At 43.9% G+C, this 16,708-nt stretch overlaps 2 protein-coding genes across 4 annotated transcripts in view; both read left to right on the plus strand.

The window, feature by feature from the left end:
- DOP1B (DOP1 leucine zipper like protein B) overlaps nt 1-2,492 on the plus strand; it is a 103,462-nt gene extending 100,970 nt beyond the window's left edge. For 2 of the 3 annotated variants that reach the window (XM_045813482.2, XM_045813483.2), the window contains exons 36-37: nt 1,130-1,259; nt 1,790-2,492. In XM_045813482.2, coding sequence (XP_045669438.2) covers nt 1,130-1,259; nt 1,790-2,041 — 382 coding nt within the window. In that variant the 3' untranslated portion in view covers nt 2,042-2,492. The remainder of the gene's footprint in view (nt 1-1,129; nt 1,260-1,789) is intronic. The other variant, XM_087861788.1, reaches the window with a different exon arrangement.
- A 12,279-nt stretch (nt 2,493-14,771) lies between these two features.
- MORC3 (MORC family CW-type zinc finger 3) overlaps nt 14,772-16,708 on the plus strand; it is a 42,246-nt gene continuing 40,309 nt past the window's right edge. The window contains exon 1 of the mRNA XM_087861789.1: nt 14,772-14,928. Within this exon, the coding sequence (XP_087717915.1) occupies nt 14,890-14,928 (39 nt within the window). The 5' untranslated portion in view covers nt 14,772-14,889. The remainder of the gene's footprint in view (nt 14,929-16,708) is intronic.

Below are 16,708 nucleotides of genomic sequence, written 5' to 3' on the forward strand. Positions count from 1 at the left end.
ACTTTGCCCCTGTTGGCTTACATTTCCTGTAGGCTTAACACAGCTGCTTATATGGTTAATTTCATGCCTGGCCCCAGATGCCACTTCTCTTTGTCCTGTCCCCCTACAGAGAGTAATCGTGTAATGTTTGTGGTTAAAATGTTCTTCTTAACTGCATATTACAAAGTGAATGGAGGCAATCTGAAATGGCTATAGACTGTATGATTCCAACTCTGTGATATTCTGGAAAAGGCAAAACTACGGAGACAGTAAAAAGATTGTCAGGGGTTACGAGAGAGGGAATCGGAACACAGAGGATTTTTAGGACAGTGAAACTACTTTATTTGATACTATAGTGGTGGATACATGTCATTATACATTTATTCAAACCCATAGAATGCACACCACCAAGAGTGAGCCCTAAGATAAACTCTGGACTTTGGGAGATAATGATGAGTCAGTGGCAGTTCATCGATTGTAACAAATGTACCGCTATGGTGGGGGTTGTTGCTAGTTGGGAAGGCATCACATGGCCGGCGGAGGGGGTGGGGGATATGGGCTTTCTGGGCAATTAATTGTGTTGCGAACCTAAACCTGCTGTAAGAAAAGAAAGTGTTTTTTAAGTGGGTTCTGATGTATATGAGTAGGCGTAGCAGTATTATTCGTAATAAGCAAAAAGTGAAGACAAGTCCATCGATGTACGAGCATCCGTACAATGAAATATTCAGTAATAAAAAGTGAAGTACCGACGTGTCCTACAGCACGGATGCGCCTTGACAGCATTATGTGAAGGGCAAGAAGCCAGTCGCAAAGAGCACATATTCTGTGATTCGGTTTGCATGAACTGTCCCAAATAAGAAAATATGCAGAGACAGAACATAGATTGGTGGTGGCCTCGATGAAGGGGGTGTAAGGGATTGAGGGGTGATAGCTAAAGGAGGCAGGGATTCTTCTTGGGGTGATGAAAATATCCTAAAGTTGATTATAATGATGGATAGACAATTCTGCGAATAAACAAAAGGCTATTAAAGTATACACTTCAAATGGGTGAATTGTATGGTGTGTGAATTTTATCTCAATAAAACTGTTTAAAAATCTTTTCGAAGTGGGCTCTGAGCCAGCATGCCTGACTTCGGGTTTTTTCGTTCAGTTACAGGTGGGCGTTTGTTCCAGAAGTGGACACAGAGGGCCCTGCCTTCCTGTCAGATCTAGAGGAGAATCACCAAGAATGCAAACCCCACACCGTGAGGATTCTAGAACTTCTGAAATTAAAATATGGGGTAAATGTCTTCTTTCTTGCAATTTGGATTTGTGACAGAAGGGAGAAAACCTAGGCAGCGAGAGAAGTCCTTCATGCGCCGCTTGATTTTAATGACTTTGAATAATTTTCTAAAGTTCTTTGATCCGAGTGTTAAAACCTGGAGGTGGTATAAATCGTATCTTTATTTTCTCATTTATATGTCACTTTCTCATCCCAGTTGCTGAGGTAAGAACCCTGGATATAATAGCATCTGGATCCTGGAAGTAGTTTTATACAGAGTCCCTTTATTACGCAGAGGAAGGGCCTGCAGGAAGAATGGCAGGGGCCTGGGGGGGCGGGGAGGAGCTGGGGTGACATCCTGGTGGAAAATGTCAGTTGAAGACCAGCATTTGAGTTGATTTGGAAACTGCCATTAGTGCTGGTAGTGAATGTTCATGAGGAACCCACTGCTCAGGCTTGCTGCCTGTGAGTACCTCACCTGCATCTCTAACCCCGAGCAAAACTGCATCATCTTTATGGGGTTGGGTTGTTTGTTTGTTTGTTTTGCAGGAAATTGGCATCTCTGTTGAGATCACCATGAAGAATGAATTCCCACTGCTGCGCCAACATTCTGTTTCCAGCATCAGCCAATTGATACCATTCTTCCAGACTCTCAACTGTGCTTTTAAAACCCAGAGTAAACTGCCTGCTGACATGCAAGGACCTCCAGTCGTAGAGTGTCCTGTCACAGATAGCCCAAGGGTCTTGAAACAACTAGAAGAATGTGTTGAATATGATTTTTTGGAACATCTGGAATGTTAACTGCATAAGACACAATTTCAAATGCATAAGACACAATTTCAAATCCATTTACTGATAGTTCTGTGAAAACCAGGATATATTCTAAACAAGAAAGGAGCCAGGAAAGTGCTTTTAAATAAGTCTATTTCAATTTTGAAGGTCGATTTCAGATACTTTTCTGTTGGACAACGAAACACACCTCCCTAAATGCCTTGTAATATATTTGGATCTGATTGTATGTTTCTTCCTCAATTTATGTAAAGAAAATAAAATTAATATATCATCTAATGCTAGCACAAACTTTGTAATATGAAGTGTGAAGGTAATGCGTTGTTTTCTTTGTTGATGTAGATACGTGGGCTGTGTCAGTGTATTCCTCTCAAAGTTTACACTTGTTGAATATTACTCTTAACCTTTCACACATATGTCCTTTAAAGCATTTATTTTGGTACCACATTTTAAAACCAAAGTGTCTTATTTTTTGAAAATAATAATTGCCCGTTTCCATTGACTATTCAACAGTGGTGAGGGCTTGAAAATATCGCAGTGTATTTAACTCTTGCCCATTAAAATCACGTGGTAGGGGCGCCTGGGTGGCTCAGTTAGTTAAGCCTCTGACTCTTGATTTTGGCTCAGATCATGGTCTCAGGGTTGTGAGATTGAGCCCCAGGTCAGACTTCATACTCAAGGCAGAGTCTGCTTGGGATTCTTTCCCTCTCCCTCCTCCTCTGCTCCACCCCTGCCCCACTCCCAAACCCCTCACCCCCGCTCTCATAGAGTGTACATATACTCTATTTTTCAAAAAAATAATAAAATATTTTTTTAAAAAAATCACGTGTTAAGGGGCACCTGGCTGGCTCAGTCAGTGGAGCATGTGACTTGATCTCAGGGTTATGAGTTCAAGCCCCATGTTGGGTGCAGAGATTATAAATAAACTTTTTTTTTTAAATCCCATGTTAAAATAACAGTGCATCCAGCTTCAAAAGAAATAGTTTTCAAAACTCTGACAGCTGTAACCTTAGTTATGTACCATTACGAATGCTTTACCAGCATTTTCCATTTAATATCGATCGATCAATGTTGTCATGGAGCGCTTAATGCCTGAAGCTACTGTCGGGGAAACTGACCCTTTGGACTCTTCCCTCGTACTCTGTCCTCTCTGGGATCTCTTTCCCACTTTGTAGACATCCCTGTTCATTAAAATAATCCCTTTCTAAGTACAGACTCCTCTGGCCTGGCAGCAGTTCGCCCCACTCTCCGAAACTCTCTGTCTTATGCCAGCTACCCTATTTAGAGTCCTGGCTTGGCGCCCCTGCTCTGCTGTGGGAGCCCTAACTCTGCCAGTGAGCGTGGTTTGCCTTCCAGACTTGCCTACCTCATGTCCCGTTTTCAGCCTCCAGAGCATTGCATGAAGTCTCGTTCCGGGCCAGATGATGCATACAAGGCCTCATGCGTGCTCTCATGTCCATCCTTTCTGTAAGCCAGGGTGTTCTGGAATGCGACCAGCATTGGTTCAGTTTCTCCTAACATCCTTCTACTTATTAGTTTGTGCGCAGTGCAGAAGCAGTTTGCATCGTTAGCCCCAATCTAGGATTTGGGGAGCACAGAACTACCTGATTACCTAAATAAGGGCTGAAGATAAAAATAAAACATACCACTAGAAATATGGGTATTCGTACAAACGTGTGTAAAAATTACATGAAAATTATGGGTTTTTACATGTAAGGGGATATCTTTAAAAACATTTGCAAGTTTGGTCACTGAAATTTTAAATATTGAAGTGTAGACCTATAAACCCTGTGTAACTTACACTGTGAGTTAGCTGTACTTCAGATTATGAGGAGATAACCATCGGGGGATTAAGAGTTAACATCAAAGTGGGCACATATGTTCATATATCAAAATTTACAACAAAACGGGTAATGTCATCAGTAGCTATTATGCCACAAAAGGCCATTCTTGTATCTGTACTTAGGTCTACAAATTCTGTTTTTCATTTTTTTTTCTCCCCAATATCTAACAGCTTAATGGTTTCTGAAAATACCATATGTCATTTAATCCTTATTTATTAAATAGAAATCTTAAAAGACAGGGACTCAACACTTCCCTATGTTTCTCCCAGAACACCGAAGACGTCTTACAAACATGATGTACCTCTAAATGTTTAGTTAGCATACACCACAGCAGTTGAGGGTATAAGCTCTGAAGTCAACTTGCCTGGGTGTGACTCTCAGCTTTCCCACATACTTGCTTGGACAAAACTGTGCCTCGGTCTTCTCATCTATAAAATGGGAATATCGAATGTAACTATCTTAGGGTTGTAGCAACGAATCATCTTTGTGCTGCCTTTGTGATCTATAAACGGTTTTGATCATGCACCCATCTAAAAAAGAAGCCTCTGCCCACCCCAATGTCTGGAAGCATGAGGAAACACAAGATTAATAGTTCTGGTATTTTCTTCTTCCCAAGAGAGGCCCTTCTGCACCCAACTTGGGAGCCAACCACTCTGACTCCATTCCTCCCAGAGGAAGCCGGTGCTCTGTGTTCAGCCCTTAGTCCCTGCGCAGACGGCAGGGAGTGTGCTGGGAGGGGTGGGGCTTGCCAAGGGCGGCCACAGCAAAGGAGAGCAGACTGGGGCTCTAACAGCAGAGTTTGGACACCCAGCGCTGCAGGCAGTGTTGGTGGGAGAGTGGCGTGTGTGCGTGGGGATGAAGTGATCCCCACCACTAGGGTGCTTACGAGGGGCCAGGCACAGTGCCAAGTGCATCACCTGCGTTATTTTCTTTCTTACCACCTCCTCAGGAAGTAAGGGCTTACCCCGTTCTCCAAGTTCAGAGCCAGGAACAAAACCTAGGTCTGTCTCCCTCTAGAGCCCTATGTTCTCAACCCCAGTGCTGACAAAGCGAGACAGGAAACCCCTGCGGTAGCTGCTGCTTTTCAGTACTGTGTGGAAGACAGTTTCTGAAACTACCCTGCCCATTTATGACTTCCTGTAAAACCAGCTCCTGGCTTTAAGGTGTGGTGAGATTGTTTTAGAGGAGAGCAAGCCTTATTTCCCATCAGTTGTACATTATGCCCATTTAAATTAGGAGTAGAGGAGTAGCTGGATTTGCGGAAATAGTTGATGATGGTTGTACTTAAAAGTTTCGACCAATTACCCAGGAGATCAGACAGGATTCTGTGCCATCGGAATAAAATGCTTCTGTGTAAGACAATGCCTCCTAGGTGGTATTACTTGCAGTTCATTGAGACACACAAACCAATGACCATGCAAAACCCACACCTTCAAAGAAGAGAATATGATCAGGAGCAGGATGTGGGCCAAGGAAGGAGCGTCCCCATTCTACATGAAGGAACAGCTGGGCTTGTGAGTGTTATGGGAGTGTCCCGTGTATGTGATCATGTGTCCATATTTTGTTAAGTCCTGTAGTAAACATTCCAGACCATTCAATCCTCTTCAGCCAGACCCGGCGCTGTCTCTGAAGTTCAGAGTGAAGAGGACCCCTTTGAACATTTTTGAGAACAGATGGGAGTATCCTGAGGTTAGAAATCTGTCAGTTACAGTTGGCATCCAGGAAAGCAACGATGCGTAGCAGGGGTCCTCCCACTAGTATGTGCAGGAGACTCACCCGGAGAGCTTGCTAACTTGCAGGATGCCTAGCCTCCTCCCCAGAGCGTCTGGATCCATAGATGGAATGACATTTAGGAATTTGCTTGTGTAACAGGTGGTTTTTGTCGCAGGTGCTTCCTAGACCATTCTCGGAGAAACACTAGTTTTCAGGGCAATTGATTCATAAATACGGTGACATTTATGGAAAACAAGAGGAAACGAGCAAGGCTGAACTTGTTTGGTTACTTCTCATCCCATATAGGTAGCTGCTTCCAACTGGTTCTCCACTAAATCAAGTAAGCCCACTTTTTTTTTTTAAGATTTTATTTATTTATGTGACATAGAGACAGCCAGCGAGAGAGGGAACACAAGCAGGGGAGTGGGAGAGGAAGAAGCAGCCTCCCAGAGGAGGAGCCCGATGTGGGACTCGATCCTGGAACGCTGGGATCACGCCCTGAGCCGAAGGCAGACGCTTAACGACTGCGCTACCAGGCGCCCCAAGTAAGTCCACTTTTAAGCCAAGGGGGAAAGGAAGTAGACTCTAAAATACTGTAGGTCTAGGACAAGAGTAACGTTCCTCAAAGAGTTAAAAATAGAATTACCATATGATCCAGCAATTCCGCTAAAAAGAACTGAAAGCAGGGTCTCAGATACATGTACACCCATGTTCATAGCAGCATTTCCACCACAGCCAAGAGGTGGAAATGACCCAAATGTCTATTGTCAGATGAATGGATAAACAGAATGTGGTCTATACACAAAATGGAATATTATTAGGCCGTAAAAAGGAAGGAAATTCTCACCCATGCTACAACATGGGCATAACTTGAGGACATGATGGTAAGTCTACCAGTCATAGAAGGACAAATGTATAATTCCACTTGCATGAGGGACCTGAAATAGCCAAATTCATAGACACAAAGTAGAATAGTGGGTACCAGGGGCAGGGGGATGAGGAGTTAGTGTTTAATGGGTATAGAATTTCAGTTTGGAAAGATCAAAAAGTTCTGGGGATGGATGGTAGTGATGGGACATAGCAATGTGACTAAAATTAATATCACTGGATTATACACTGAAAAAAAGTTTAAAATGGTAAATTTTATGTTCTATATATATTACCCCAATACAATTTTTAACACAAAAACAAAAATACTGTGAGTTTAAAGTGAGGGCGTGGGAGACAGCTGGGGTTCCCCCTTATGTGATAAAACAAACATCTGTCTCATTCTGGGTTCCCCCCCCCCCCCGCCCAAAGTCAACCAAAAGCAGATGGGAGGTGGAAAATTAAGGAGAAACTTGTCCTTCAATGTTTTGGCTCTGAAAGAAAGAAGTCACTTAACATGTTACCCTATATTGAAATTGTAATAATGACTCTTGGGAGCGGGAGGCCTCTCATCTGTCTCTTCTGTCTCCTCCAACCACTCAGCGTTTCTCATCTCTTGCATTTTTTCCATTAGTTGTTCCAACAGCCTGATATTATTTTCTCCTCTTCCTTCACCCGGCAAGTCCTGCTTAAGTCGTTTATTTATTTATTTTTAAAGATTTTTATGTATTTATTTGACAGAGAGACAGCCAGCGAGAGAGGGAACACAAGCAGTGGGAGTGGGAGAGGAAGAAGCAGGCTCATAGCAGAGGAGCCCGATGTGGGGCTCGATCCCACAGCACTGGGATCATGCCCTGAGCTGAAGGCAGACGCTTAACGACTGTGCCACCCAGGCGTCCCTTAAGTCGTTTATTTAACAAATATATGGGAGGCAGTCTTTGAGCCCCAAACTCCTCAGTCTTGCTCCTTTCTACAGTTCCTCAGACACAGTGAGGCATTTTGTCACAGGGCGGCCCTATTAAAGCACGTACTGATGTCAGAGCCCATCACCGCTGCAAGGCAAGTGCCCCTTTTGTGGAAGAGACAGAGCCCGTATCTTCAGTTCCTTTGGGGTCCGACATACATAAGCAGTCCGAGATAACGAAATGAAAAACATAAAGATTGATTTTTCTGATAAAGATGGTGCTGGAGGAGGAAGAAAGGGCTGTAAACCCAAGTCTGAATGAAGTAATTTGTAGGACTAGACAGCTGGGGGCTCAGGGAACACTGGGTTTTTGGCCCCAAACTCAGGCCCTCTGTCACTCTAATAAGCACCTCCCTGAGGCTCATGCTGTCCCTCTGACCACCCAGTATTGGCACACGAGGATGCTTGGCTTGGCCTGCTGTCCCCACGCTTCCCTGCTGGACCTTAACTGCCTGATTCCATAGAGTCAGCCCAACACACCTGAAAAACATGTGAAGAACGCTTTTTCTGTCTTCACTAGGCTTGTCATCAATTCTTATTGGACCGTTTGACAACAAAACGCCACTGGACTGTCTGGAGGATGTACACTTGACCCTGGGCACTACTGTACTGTATGGAGAGAGCCCATTGTGTTATAGTGAAGATACTATCTTAACTAATAAGCACGTGATTGTCTATTCTTCCATGTTTCCCTTGTAATTTTTTTGTTTGTTTCTGAATCTAAGCCAGGTTAATGATCTAATTATTAAGGAATCTAAATCTTTCAGGAAACAGACAAATTGTTTACTACGCTTGAGAGAGGTGGAGCTTGTGGCTAATTGAAGCGCATGGTTAGCCCAAAGGCAATTAAACTCAATGAAAATATATACAAATCAAGGGGTGCCTGGCTGGCTCAGTCAGTAGAGCATGTGACTCTTGATCTTGAGGTTGTGGGTTTGAGTCCCATGTTGGGTGTAGAGGTTACTTAAAACCTTTAAAATATATATATACACATCAAGACAGTTTTTTGACATCAACATCTCTATATCTACCTATCTAAATGGCCAGTTATGAGATGGATGAAATCCCACTTACAAAAACAATGATAATAAAATATGCAGGAAAAAAACTTCATAAGAACTCCTTGAAGAAAATATTTCCAAAGGAGTAAAGAAGACATGGAGGGGCACCTGGGTGGCACAGCGGTTAAGCGTCTGCCTTGGGCTCAGGGCGTGATCCCGGCGTTGTGGGATCGAGCCCCACATCAGTCTCCTCTGCTATGAGCCTGCTTCTTCCTCTCCCACTCCCCGTGCTTGTGTTCCCTCTCTCGCTGGCTGTCTCTATCTCTGTCAAATAAATAAATAAAATCTTTTTAAGAAGAAAGAAAGAAAGAAAGAAAGAAAGAAAGAAAGAAAGAAAGAAAGAAAGAAAGAAAGAAAGAAAGAAAGAAAGAAAAAGAAAGAAAGAAAAAGACGTGGAGTGAAAGGAAAGGCTTATGAGGTCTTGAGGGGGAAGATCCAACGTCGTCAAGTTGTAAGTTCTAAGTTAATGCAATCCCCCAGAAGCAACACTTAGATTTTCTTTGAACCAGGAAAACTCATTCTAAAATTTATATGGAAAAAATAGGCAAAAGTAGCCAGAAATTTTCTGAAAAAGAAGAGTAAAGAAGAGAACTAAATTGAGTAGATCTTGAAACATAGCACTAAAATAATTGGTACCAGTGCAGAAATGAACAGCAGATTAATAGAACAAAACAGAAAGTCCTTCAATGGACACAAATGCGAGGAAGAATTTAGTCTATAATAAAAATGACTCTTTAATCAATAGGGGAAAGAAAGGTGGCTTATTTGATAAATGGTATAGAGATAACTGGGTAACCAACAGAAAAAAAATAAATAAATTGGATGTATACCTCCCATCTTTCACCAAAATAAATTCCAAACAGATCAAAGATTGAAATCATGAAAAAACCATAAAAATACTAGAAGAAATCAAGAGAAGATATCTATATAAGCCAAGAATGGAGATGATCTTTCTTAGATGAATATTAATTCCAGAAGTCATAAGAGAAAGTTCAATAATTTTGACTATATAAGTTATCTTTTAAAAATTCTGCATAACAAAAATCATAAGCAAAGTAAAAGACAAATGGTAAGCCGAGAAAAATATTGGAGACTCCTATTACAAGGACTAATTTCTCTAATACTCAAAGAACAATAAAAAAGAATAGTAAAATAGGCAAAAGATATGAATGGGGAGTTCTACACACATGAAAAAACAATAGGCTTTAACACAGGTAAAAAGGTGCCCAAACTTAAATATGAAGAAAAAATTAAAATTGCTCTGAAACATTATTCACTGACCACTTCAGCAGATATTAGTAATAGGGGAAACAGGATCCCTTCTACACTGCTATAAGGAACATAAATTGCTATGAGCTCTGTGGAGGAAATTTGGCAATTTCTATCAAAACTATGAACGGTTGTATCTTTTGACCCAAGGATTCTACTTTCAGGAATTTATCTGATATACATACATATGTGTAAAATGACTTATGTACACGTTCTTCATCATAGTCTTGTTGGTGATAACAGAAGTGTAGGGACAACTTGTTCCTGCCAGCAGAAGGACTGGCTAAAGAAGTTACAATACATCAATAAAATGGAATGTTCTTGGGGTACCTGGCTGGCTCAGTCAGTAAAGCAGGTGACTCTCGATCTCGTTGTGAGTTTGAGACCCACACTGGGAATAAAGAATACTTAAAAAAAGGGGGGGGGATGTTATGAAGCTGCAAAATAACATGAGGAAGCTCTTTCTGTAGTCGTGGAAAGATCTCCATGATACACTGTTGTACGGAAAACTCAAGATGCATAACCGAAGTTTGTGAGAGCAACCAGATTTCATGTTGTGTCAGTTTAGATCAGGTGGAGGTTTTATTTTATGTGGCTAATATTCCAACCCCTGCATGGATTTTAAAAAATTTCTCTTCCCCTGACTTAGTCCATCTGGGCTGCTAGAACAAAAATACCGTAGGCTGGGAGCTTAAACAACAAACATTTATTTCTCACAGTTCTGGAGGCTGGGAGTCCCAGATCAAGGCACCTTCTTGGTTCTTCTTGCCTTGTCCTCACATGGCATAAGAGTCGAGGGAGCTCTGTAGGGCTTCTTTTATTATAAAGGGACTAATATTCATGAGAGCTTCACCATGTGACATAATCACTTCCCAAAGGCTCCACCTTCAAATACGTTTGGGTTAGGATTTCAACATATGAAATCTGGGGGGAGACGAATATTCAGTCTACAGTCCTCCCCAAAGAAGATCGTTTTTATCATTAAAAAAAAAATCACGTCGGGGCACCTGGGTGGTGCAGTCGGTTAAGCATCTGACTCTTGGTTTTGGCTAAGGTCATGATCTGGGGGTCCAGAGATCAAACCCCACCTCGGACTCCATGCTTAGCTGGAAGTCTGCTTCAGATTCTCCCTCCCTCTCCCATTGCCCCTCCCACTTGTGCTTACTCTCTCTCTCTCTCTCAAATAAATGAATAAATCCTTTTGAAAAAAATCACCTCAAGTCAGCTTTGACTTTTTTAAAAGAAAAATTTCCATGCAAGCTTGGGTTTGTCTGATACAAACATCAGAGGGGTGTGGTGAGACATATTTACTCTCCTGTAAAATCCCCTTTTATACCAACCTGGTGTAAGCTTAGCCCGTACATGTTTGCCTCAAATTTTTTTTGATATGAGTAAGCCTTGAGAAGGTAGAATTCCACAGTGTGCTCAGTTGTGTGAGAAAAGGGGGGAGAGGGACAAGAATTGTATGTTTAGGGTAAGTACTTGCTCATACATGAATATATTGACTACGCCTTTTGTTGTCCTAACAAATTACCACACACTTAGTGGCTCAAAATGACAGAAGTTTCTTCTCTTCCAGTTCTGGAGGCCAGATGTCTGAAATCAGTTTCACTGGGCTGAAGGTGTCTCGTCTGTAGACTCTGGGGGCTCTAGAATGGAGTCACCGGGCCTTTTCCAGCTTCTAGAACTGCATTCTTTGCATTCTTTGGCTCAAGAACCCTTCTATATTTTCAAAACCAGCAGCAGAGCATCTTCAAGTCTCTCTCTGCTACAGAGATCAAATAACCTTTCTGTGACCCCATCTCCCTCTTCCTCTGTTTTATGACACTTGGGATTGCATCTAGCTACCATCCCCATAATCCAGGCTAATCTCATCTCAAAATCAAAGTAATTTGCTGAACAGCACATAGCTAATAAGTGAAGAAGTTGGATATAGCCCTAGATTGACGTTGCACTGTACCATTAAATTAAAATTCTATTTTTTTCACAAAGCTCTCGTAGAGACTCATTGAATCAATTTCACAACTCACAAATGGGCCACAATTTAACAAACACAGCCTTGAAATCCTAACTTCTCTGTTTTGTTCACCACTGCATCCTTAGAGCCCTGACGTTGACAGACACAAAGAAGGGTCTCAATAAAGAGTTGATGAAAAAGCCTTTTACGTAACAATCTTAATGCTGGAGGAAACCGAGAAATTATCCAGTCCAGGGCATTACAAGTGGTATTAACTAGCACTCTGACCTAGGTGATTCACATTATGTCATTTGCCCAATGGTGAGTGGCAAGAGTGACAACAGAACATTTTTTTAAAAGATTTTATTTATTTGCTTGAGAGAGAACAAGAGTGAGAGTGAGAGAGCACAGAGCGAGAGGAAGAAGCAGACTCCCCAATGAGCAGGGAGCCTGATTCGGGGCTCAGTCCCAGGACCCTAAGATCGTGACCTGAGCTGAAGGCAGACGCTTAACCTACTGAGCCACCCAGGCACCCCTAAACATTTTCTCATTCATGTACATCTTCCTCCACTTACAATGGAGTTACCTTCCAATAAACCCATCATAAGTTGAAAATATTGCAAGTTGAAAATGCATTTCATACACCTAAACATACGGAACATCATAGCTTGGCCTAGCATCACCTTAAATGTGCTCAGAAGAATTATGTTAGCTCACAGTTGGACAAAATCATCTAATGCAAAGCCTATTTTATAAGAAAGTGTTGGATATTTCGTGTAATTTATTAAATACTGTCTGAAGGTGAAAACCAGATTGTTAGTTTGGGTGCAGTGGTTCTAAGTGTATGTTGGTTGTTCATTCTCCTGATAGAATGGCTGATTGGGAACTAAAGCTTGCTACTACCCAGCAGCTTGAGAGAGGATCATATGAGATGTTGCTAGTCCCGTGTTAATCTAAAGTAAAATAAAAACCACCAGTTATTTTACTAGTAAAAATGGGCTAACTCAAGAAAAAAAGAGAATTGTAACCCGGGACAAACAAGTTCTGGCAAAACCCATAGTCGAGCCCAGGGAAAGAGGGGAGGTACCCTTTTTTAAGGAGGAAAGGTGTATGTTGGGAAGGCTGTTATAAACGAAAAAGTCCACTGGAGTAAATTAGGAGTTCAAAGTATAGTGACTTCTTGGCTGAGCTGTTTCAGGGGTGTGGGAGATAAGGTGTAAATGTTTTTTTCTTTCCCCCAGGGATAGTAAAGTAGTACCAAGGAGGAAAGCCAAGTCTGGGTAATGTCAATCGGTCTCTTCCTGTTAGGTGGGCAATTGATAGGGATTGGTAGGGCAGGAGAGGTCACCCTGTGGAACCTCCAATTCCACTTTAGTGAGGTTTCTGGTTATTAATTTTCACACCAGCAAAAGAGCAAATTTGAAAATTCCAAGTACAGTTTTTTTTAAAGATTTTATTTTTTTGAGAGTGAGAGTGCAGTGTGAGAGAGAAAGAGAGAGAGAGAGGGAACACAAGTGGTGGGAGGGTGGCGCGGTAAGGGGAGAGGGAGAGGGAGAAGCAGGCTCCCCAGGGAGCAGGGAGCCCAGTGTGGGGCTCCCTCCCAGGACCCTGGGATCATGACCTGAGGCGAAAGCAGAGGCTTCACGGACTGAGCCACCCAGGTGCGCCTCCCCCCCCCCCAGTACAGTTTCTACTGAATGCATATCATTTCCACACCATGGTAAAGTTGACAAATCCTAAGTAGAACCGTGGCAAGTGGGAAAGACCATCTATATTGGAAATAATATTTAGTATATAGTAAGCTTGGACTAAGGTATACCAAATTGTTTACATTCCGGTGAAGAGATTGGGGGTAAATCTCAGGTTTTATATTTCCGTATTATCTGAATTTTTACAAAGAAAATGTGTTACAGTAAAAAACGCAATAGGTGGGGAGTGGGTGGGAGGAATGGGTTAACTGGGTTTTGGGTTTTGGGGGTTTTTTTTAGTAAAAAAAAAAAACGAGGGGCGCCTCGGTGGCGCAGTCGTTAAGCGTCTGTCTTCAGCTCAGGGCGTGATCCTGGCGTATGGGATCGAGCCCCACATCGGGCTCCTCCGCTATGAGCCTGCTTCTTCCTCTCCCACTCCCCCTGCTTCTGTTCCCTCTCTCGCTGGCTGTCTCTATCTCTTCAAATAAAAATAAAAAATAAAATCTTTAAAAAAAAATTAAACGAAACAAAAACAAGTGTTGGAGACCTGTCATGTCCTTAAACTTCCCCAAAATCAGGACAAAGAGATAAAAGAAAAAACAAAAAACCTAAATGGATATTTAAAAAACCCTTTCCATCCTCTCTTTACCTGCAGTATGGAACAGCCCTATACTTACTCATTTTTATATCCTATTCACTTAGCCCAATACCTGGCTCAAGGTAGACACTGAGGGGTGCCTGGGTGGCTCAGTCAGGTAAGCGGCTGCCTTTGGCTCAGGTCATGATCCCACGGTCCTAGGATCAAGTCCCGCATGGGGATCCCTGCTCAGTGGGGGAGTCTGCTTCTCCCTCTCTTTCTACCTGCTATTCCCCCTCCTCACGCTCTTGCTATCAAATAAACACATAAAATCTTAAAAAAAAAAAAAAAAAAGTCGACACTTAGCGTCGTGCATGAGCGGAAGGACTCCATAAATGTGCACCCGAGGAGGACTCTTTTCAGTGGGCTGAAGGATAACTTCCATGGCAGACCCCAAATGCACAAAGTCTACATTTCGTCAACAAGGTTTCAAATCACATTGACACAGCTGGGCATGGGATGGCTTTTTTTAGTGCAATTAACGTCCAGCCAGGTCAGGCACCTCGAGTTCACCTCTCCCGGGCCCAGTGCACATGGGGACAGACTTCAAACCCCAGGCCCTCGAGTTTCCAACTAGCTAAGGCTGTGAGCAACCCTTTAGAGCCCGCCAGTCTCACGCATGCGCCCTTCCCCTTGCAGGGCCCAACGCTTCGAGCTCAGTTCTCCCCGGCTTCAACCAGCCTGGCAATTTACTTTCCCCACACTCTTAATACAACCGTGCCTGAGGCGGAAGCGGGCGGGTGGGGCGGCCGCGCGCCCCGCCCCGGAAGTGGGCGGGCCCAGCGGGCTCCACAGTCCTCCCGGCTGCCTGCCAGTCGGGTTGCGGCCGAGGCCGGTCCTGGCTTTGTAGCTCGCTCAAGATGGCGGCGCAGCCACCCAGCGGGATCCGCCTCAGCGCGGTGAGCAGCCGCGAGGGGTGGAGCGGGCCGTGTCCCAGGAGGGCGGGCAGGCGGGCAAGTGAGGGGGGGCCGCCAGTGGGCGGTGGCGACTCGTCGGCGCGGCGGCTGGGGCCGCGGCGGGGCCGGGGGAGGGGGCGGCCATCTCTCTCCCGTCGGCGGAGCGACTCGGCTGCGGGCAGGGCCGGGCGGCGCGGGCCGGGCTGCGTTCCGTTTCCTCCGCGCTCGGTTTCTGTTTTGCCCCCGCGGCTTTGGGGCGGGCCGGGGCCGCGGCTCCTCCTCCCGGCTCCCTCCTGGCTGCCTCGCAGCTGTCGTTCGAGGGCGAGGCCTCGGTGGCCGGACCGCCCGCCCCTCGAACCGCGGGGCCCCTGACCCTTCCCGGCCTGCGGGCCCGCGGGGCGCTCCGGAGGGGGAGGGAGCGGGAGCGGCAGTCCGCTGCCAGAAATGCCTGGCGGCCTTGACCTCTAGGCTGTGGGACGGGGTGAAGCGAGCTGGGACGGGTCTTCCTGACTCGTTCACATTCCTACAGCTTCCCTCCAGTTAAGCCCACGGGCCCAGATCACCAAGTCCCTGGGTTCTCCCGTTTCCTCTAACCTCTCAGTCGTGTCTGTTTCGGGGCGTTCTTGGAAATCCTCCAGCATTTCTCGTATCTATGAGTCTTAAGTCGTAGGGAGCGGTCACACACAAGAATTGAAATTTCACCTCCTAAAATGTGGGCGTGGCTTTCCTACCTGATTATCCTTAAAAAGTTGGTGTAATGCAGAAGTGTACCTCCTCTTTTGAGGTTGGTGACTCTTGCCAGAGAATGGCTACGGTAGTCTGGTTAAATTGAACAATCGAGTGGTAATACCATTGCTTTAAAAATGGTGCATTGCCCTGTGACTTCTTTCATTTAATCATTCTTACCCGCACTTGGTATTGTTGGACTTAAGCAGTTTTCCTGTATGATGAATGTGAAATGTATCTGGGTTTATTTTGCATTTCCTTAAAAGTTATTCACATTTAACTTTTTAAAAAAAACACCTATTCGTATCCTTTGCCCATTTTTCTATTTTCTCTTAGCTCTTTACTGATCTATAAGCGTCTTATAATGAATAAAGGTCCTTTGGTTATATAACTGGCCTATTGAATGAGATTGTATTTAGTAGTTTGAATATAGAGAACAACTTTATTTTTCTTACCATTGGGTTTAAATATTGTTTGTTAATGGTTCTTTTCTACATGTGGGTGAATCTGGGTAGATGTAAGGCTTTCCAGTTAGCCTCAGGTATTGTGAAGTCCGGCCTCTTCTAATTTAAAATACCTCATTCAATTTAATGCCCAGCCCTTCCTCCTCTCAGATTGGGTCACATTCTGTACAGGGCCGACTTCCCTGTAGTGGGGAAAAGTAGTGAACTGGTTTTTTCCTGTTTCTGCACGTGGATTCTCTTCTCATTTCCCTGGCTTCTCCAGTGTTCCTGTCTCAGGTTCTTCAAGATTGAGGTGATAAAGAGAGCAAATATAAGGTTCAAAACAGTGTTAAAGAGACCAGTATTGTTGTTAGCTGGCTTTCTGGGTGAAGCAGCTGTCCATGTGCTAAATATTTCTTTTGTGGGTAATATAAGCTGTTTGGAACCTCATTGAAGGAAACCTCCCATCTGCAGCTTCTGGACTGTATCTCCACCCATCTTTTTGCTTTAGAACAGGAATTGGCAAACTACAGCTCATGGGCCAAATCCAGCCTGCCACCTGTTTTTGTATGGTGCATAAACTAAGAATGATTCTTAAACATGATTCTTAAACA

The sequence above is a fragment of the Ursus americanus genome, chromosome 4 (assembly GCF_024610735.1).
Source record: "Ursus americanus isolate L20-20 chromosome 4, mUrsAme1.1.p, whole genome shotgun sequence".
Taxonomy (NCBI): Eukaryota; Metazoa; Chordata; class Mammalia; order Carnivora; family Ursidae; genus Ursus; species Ursus americanus.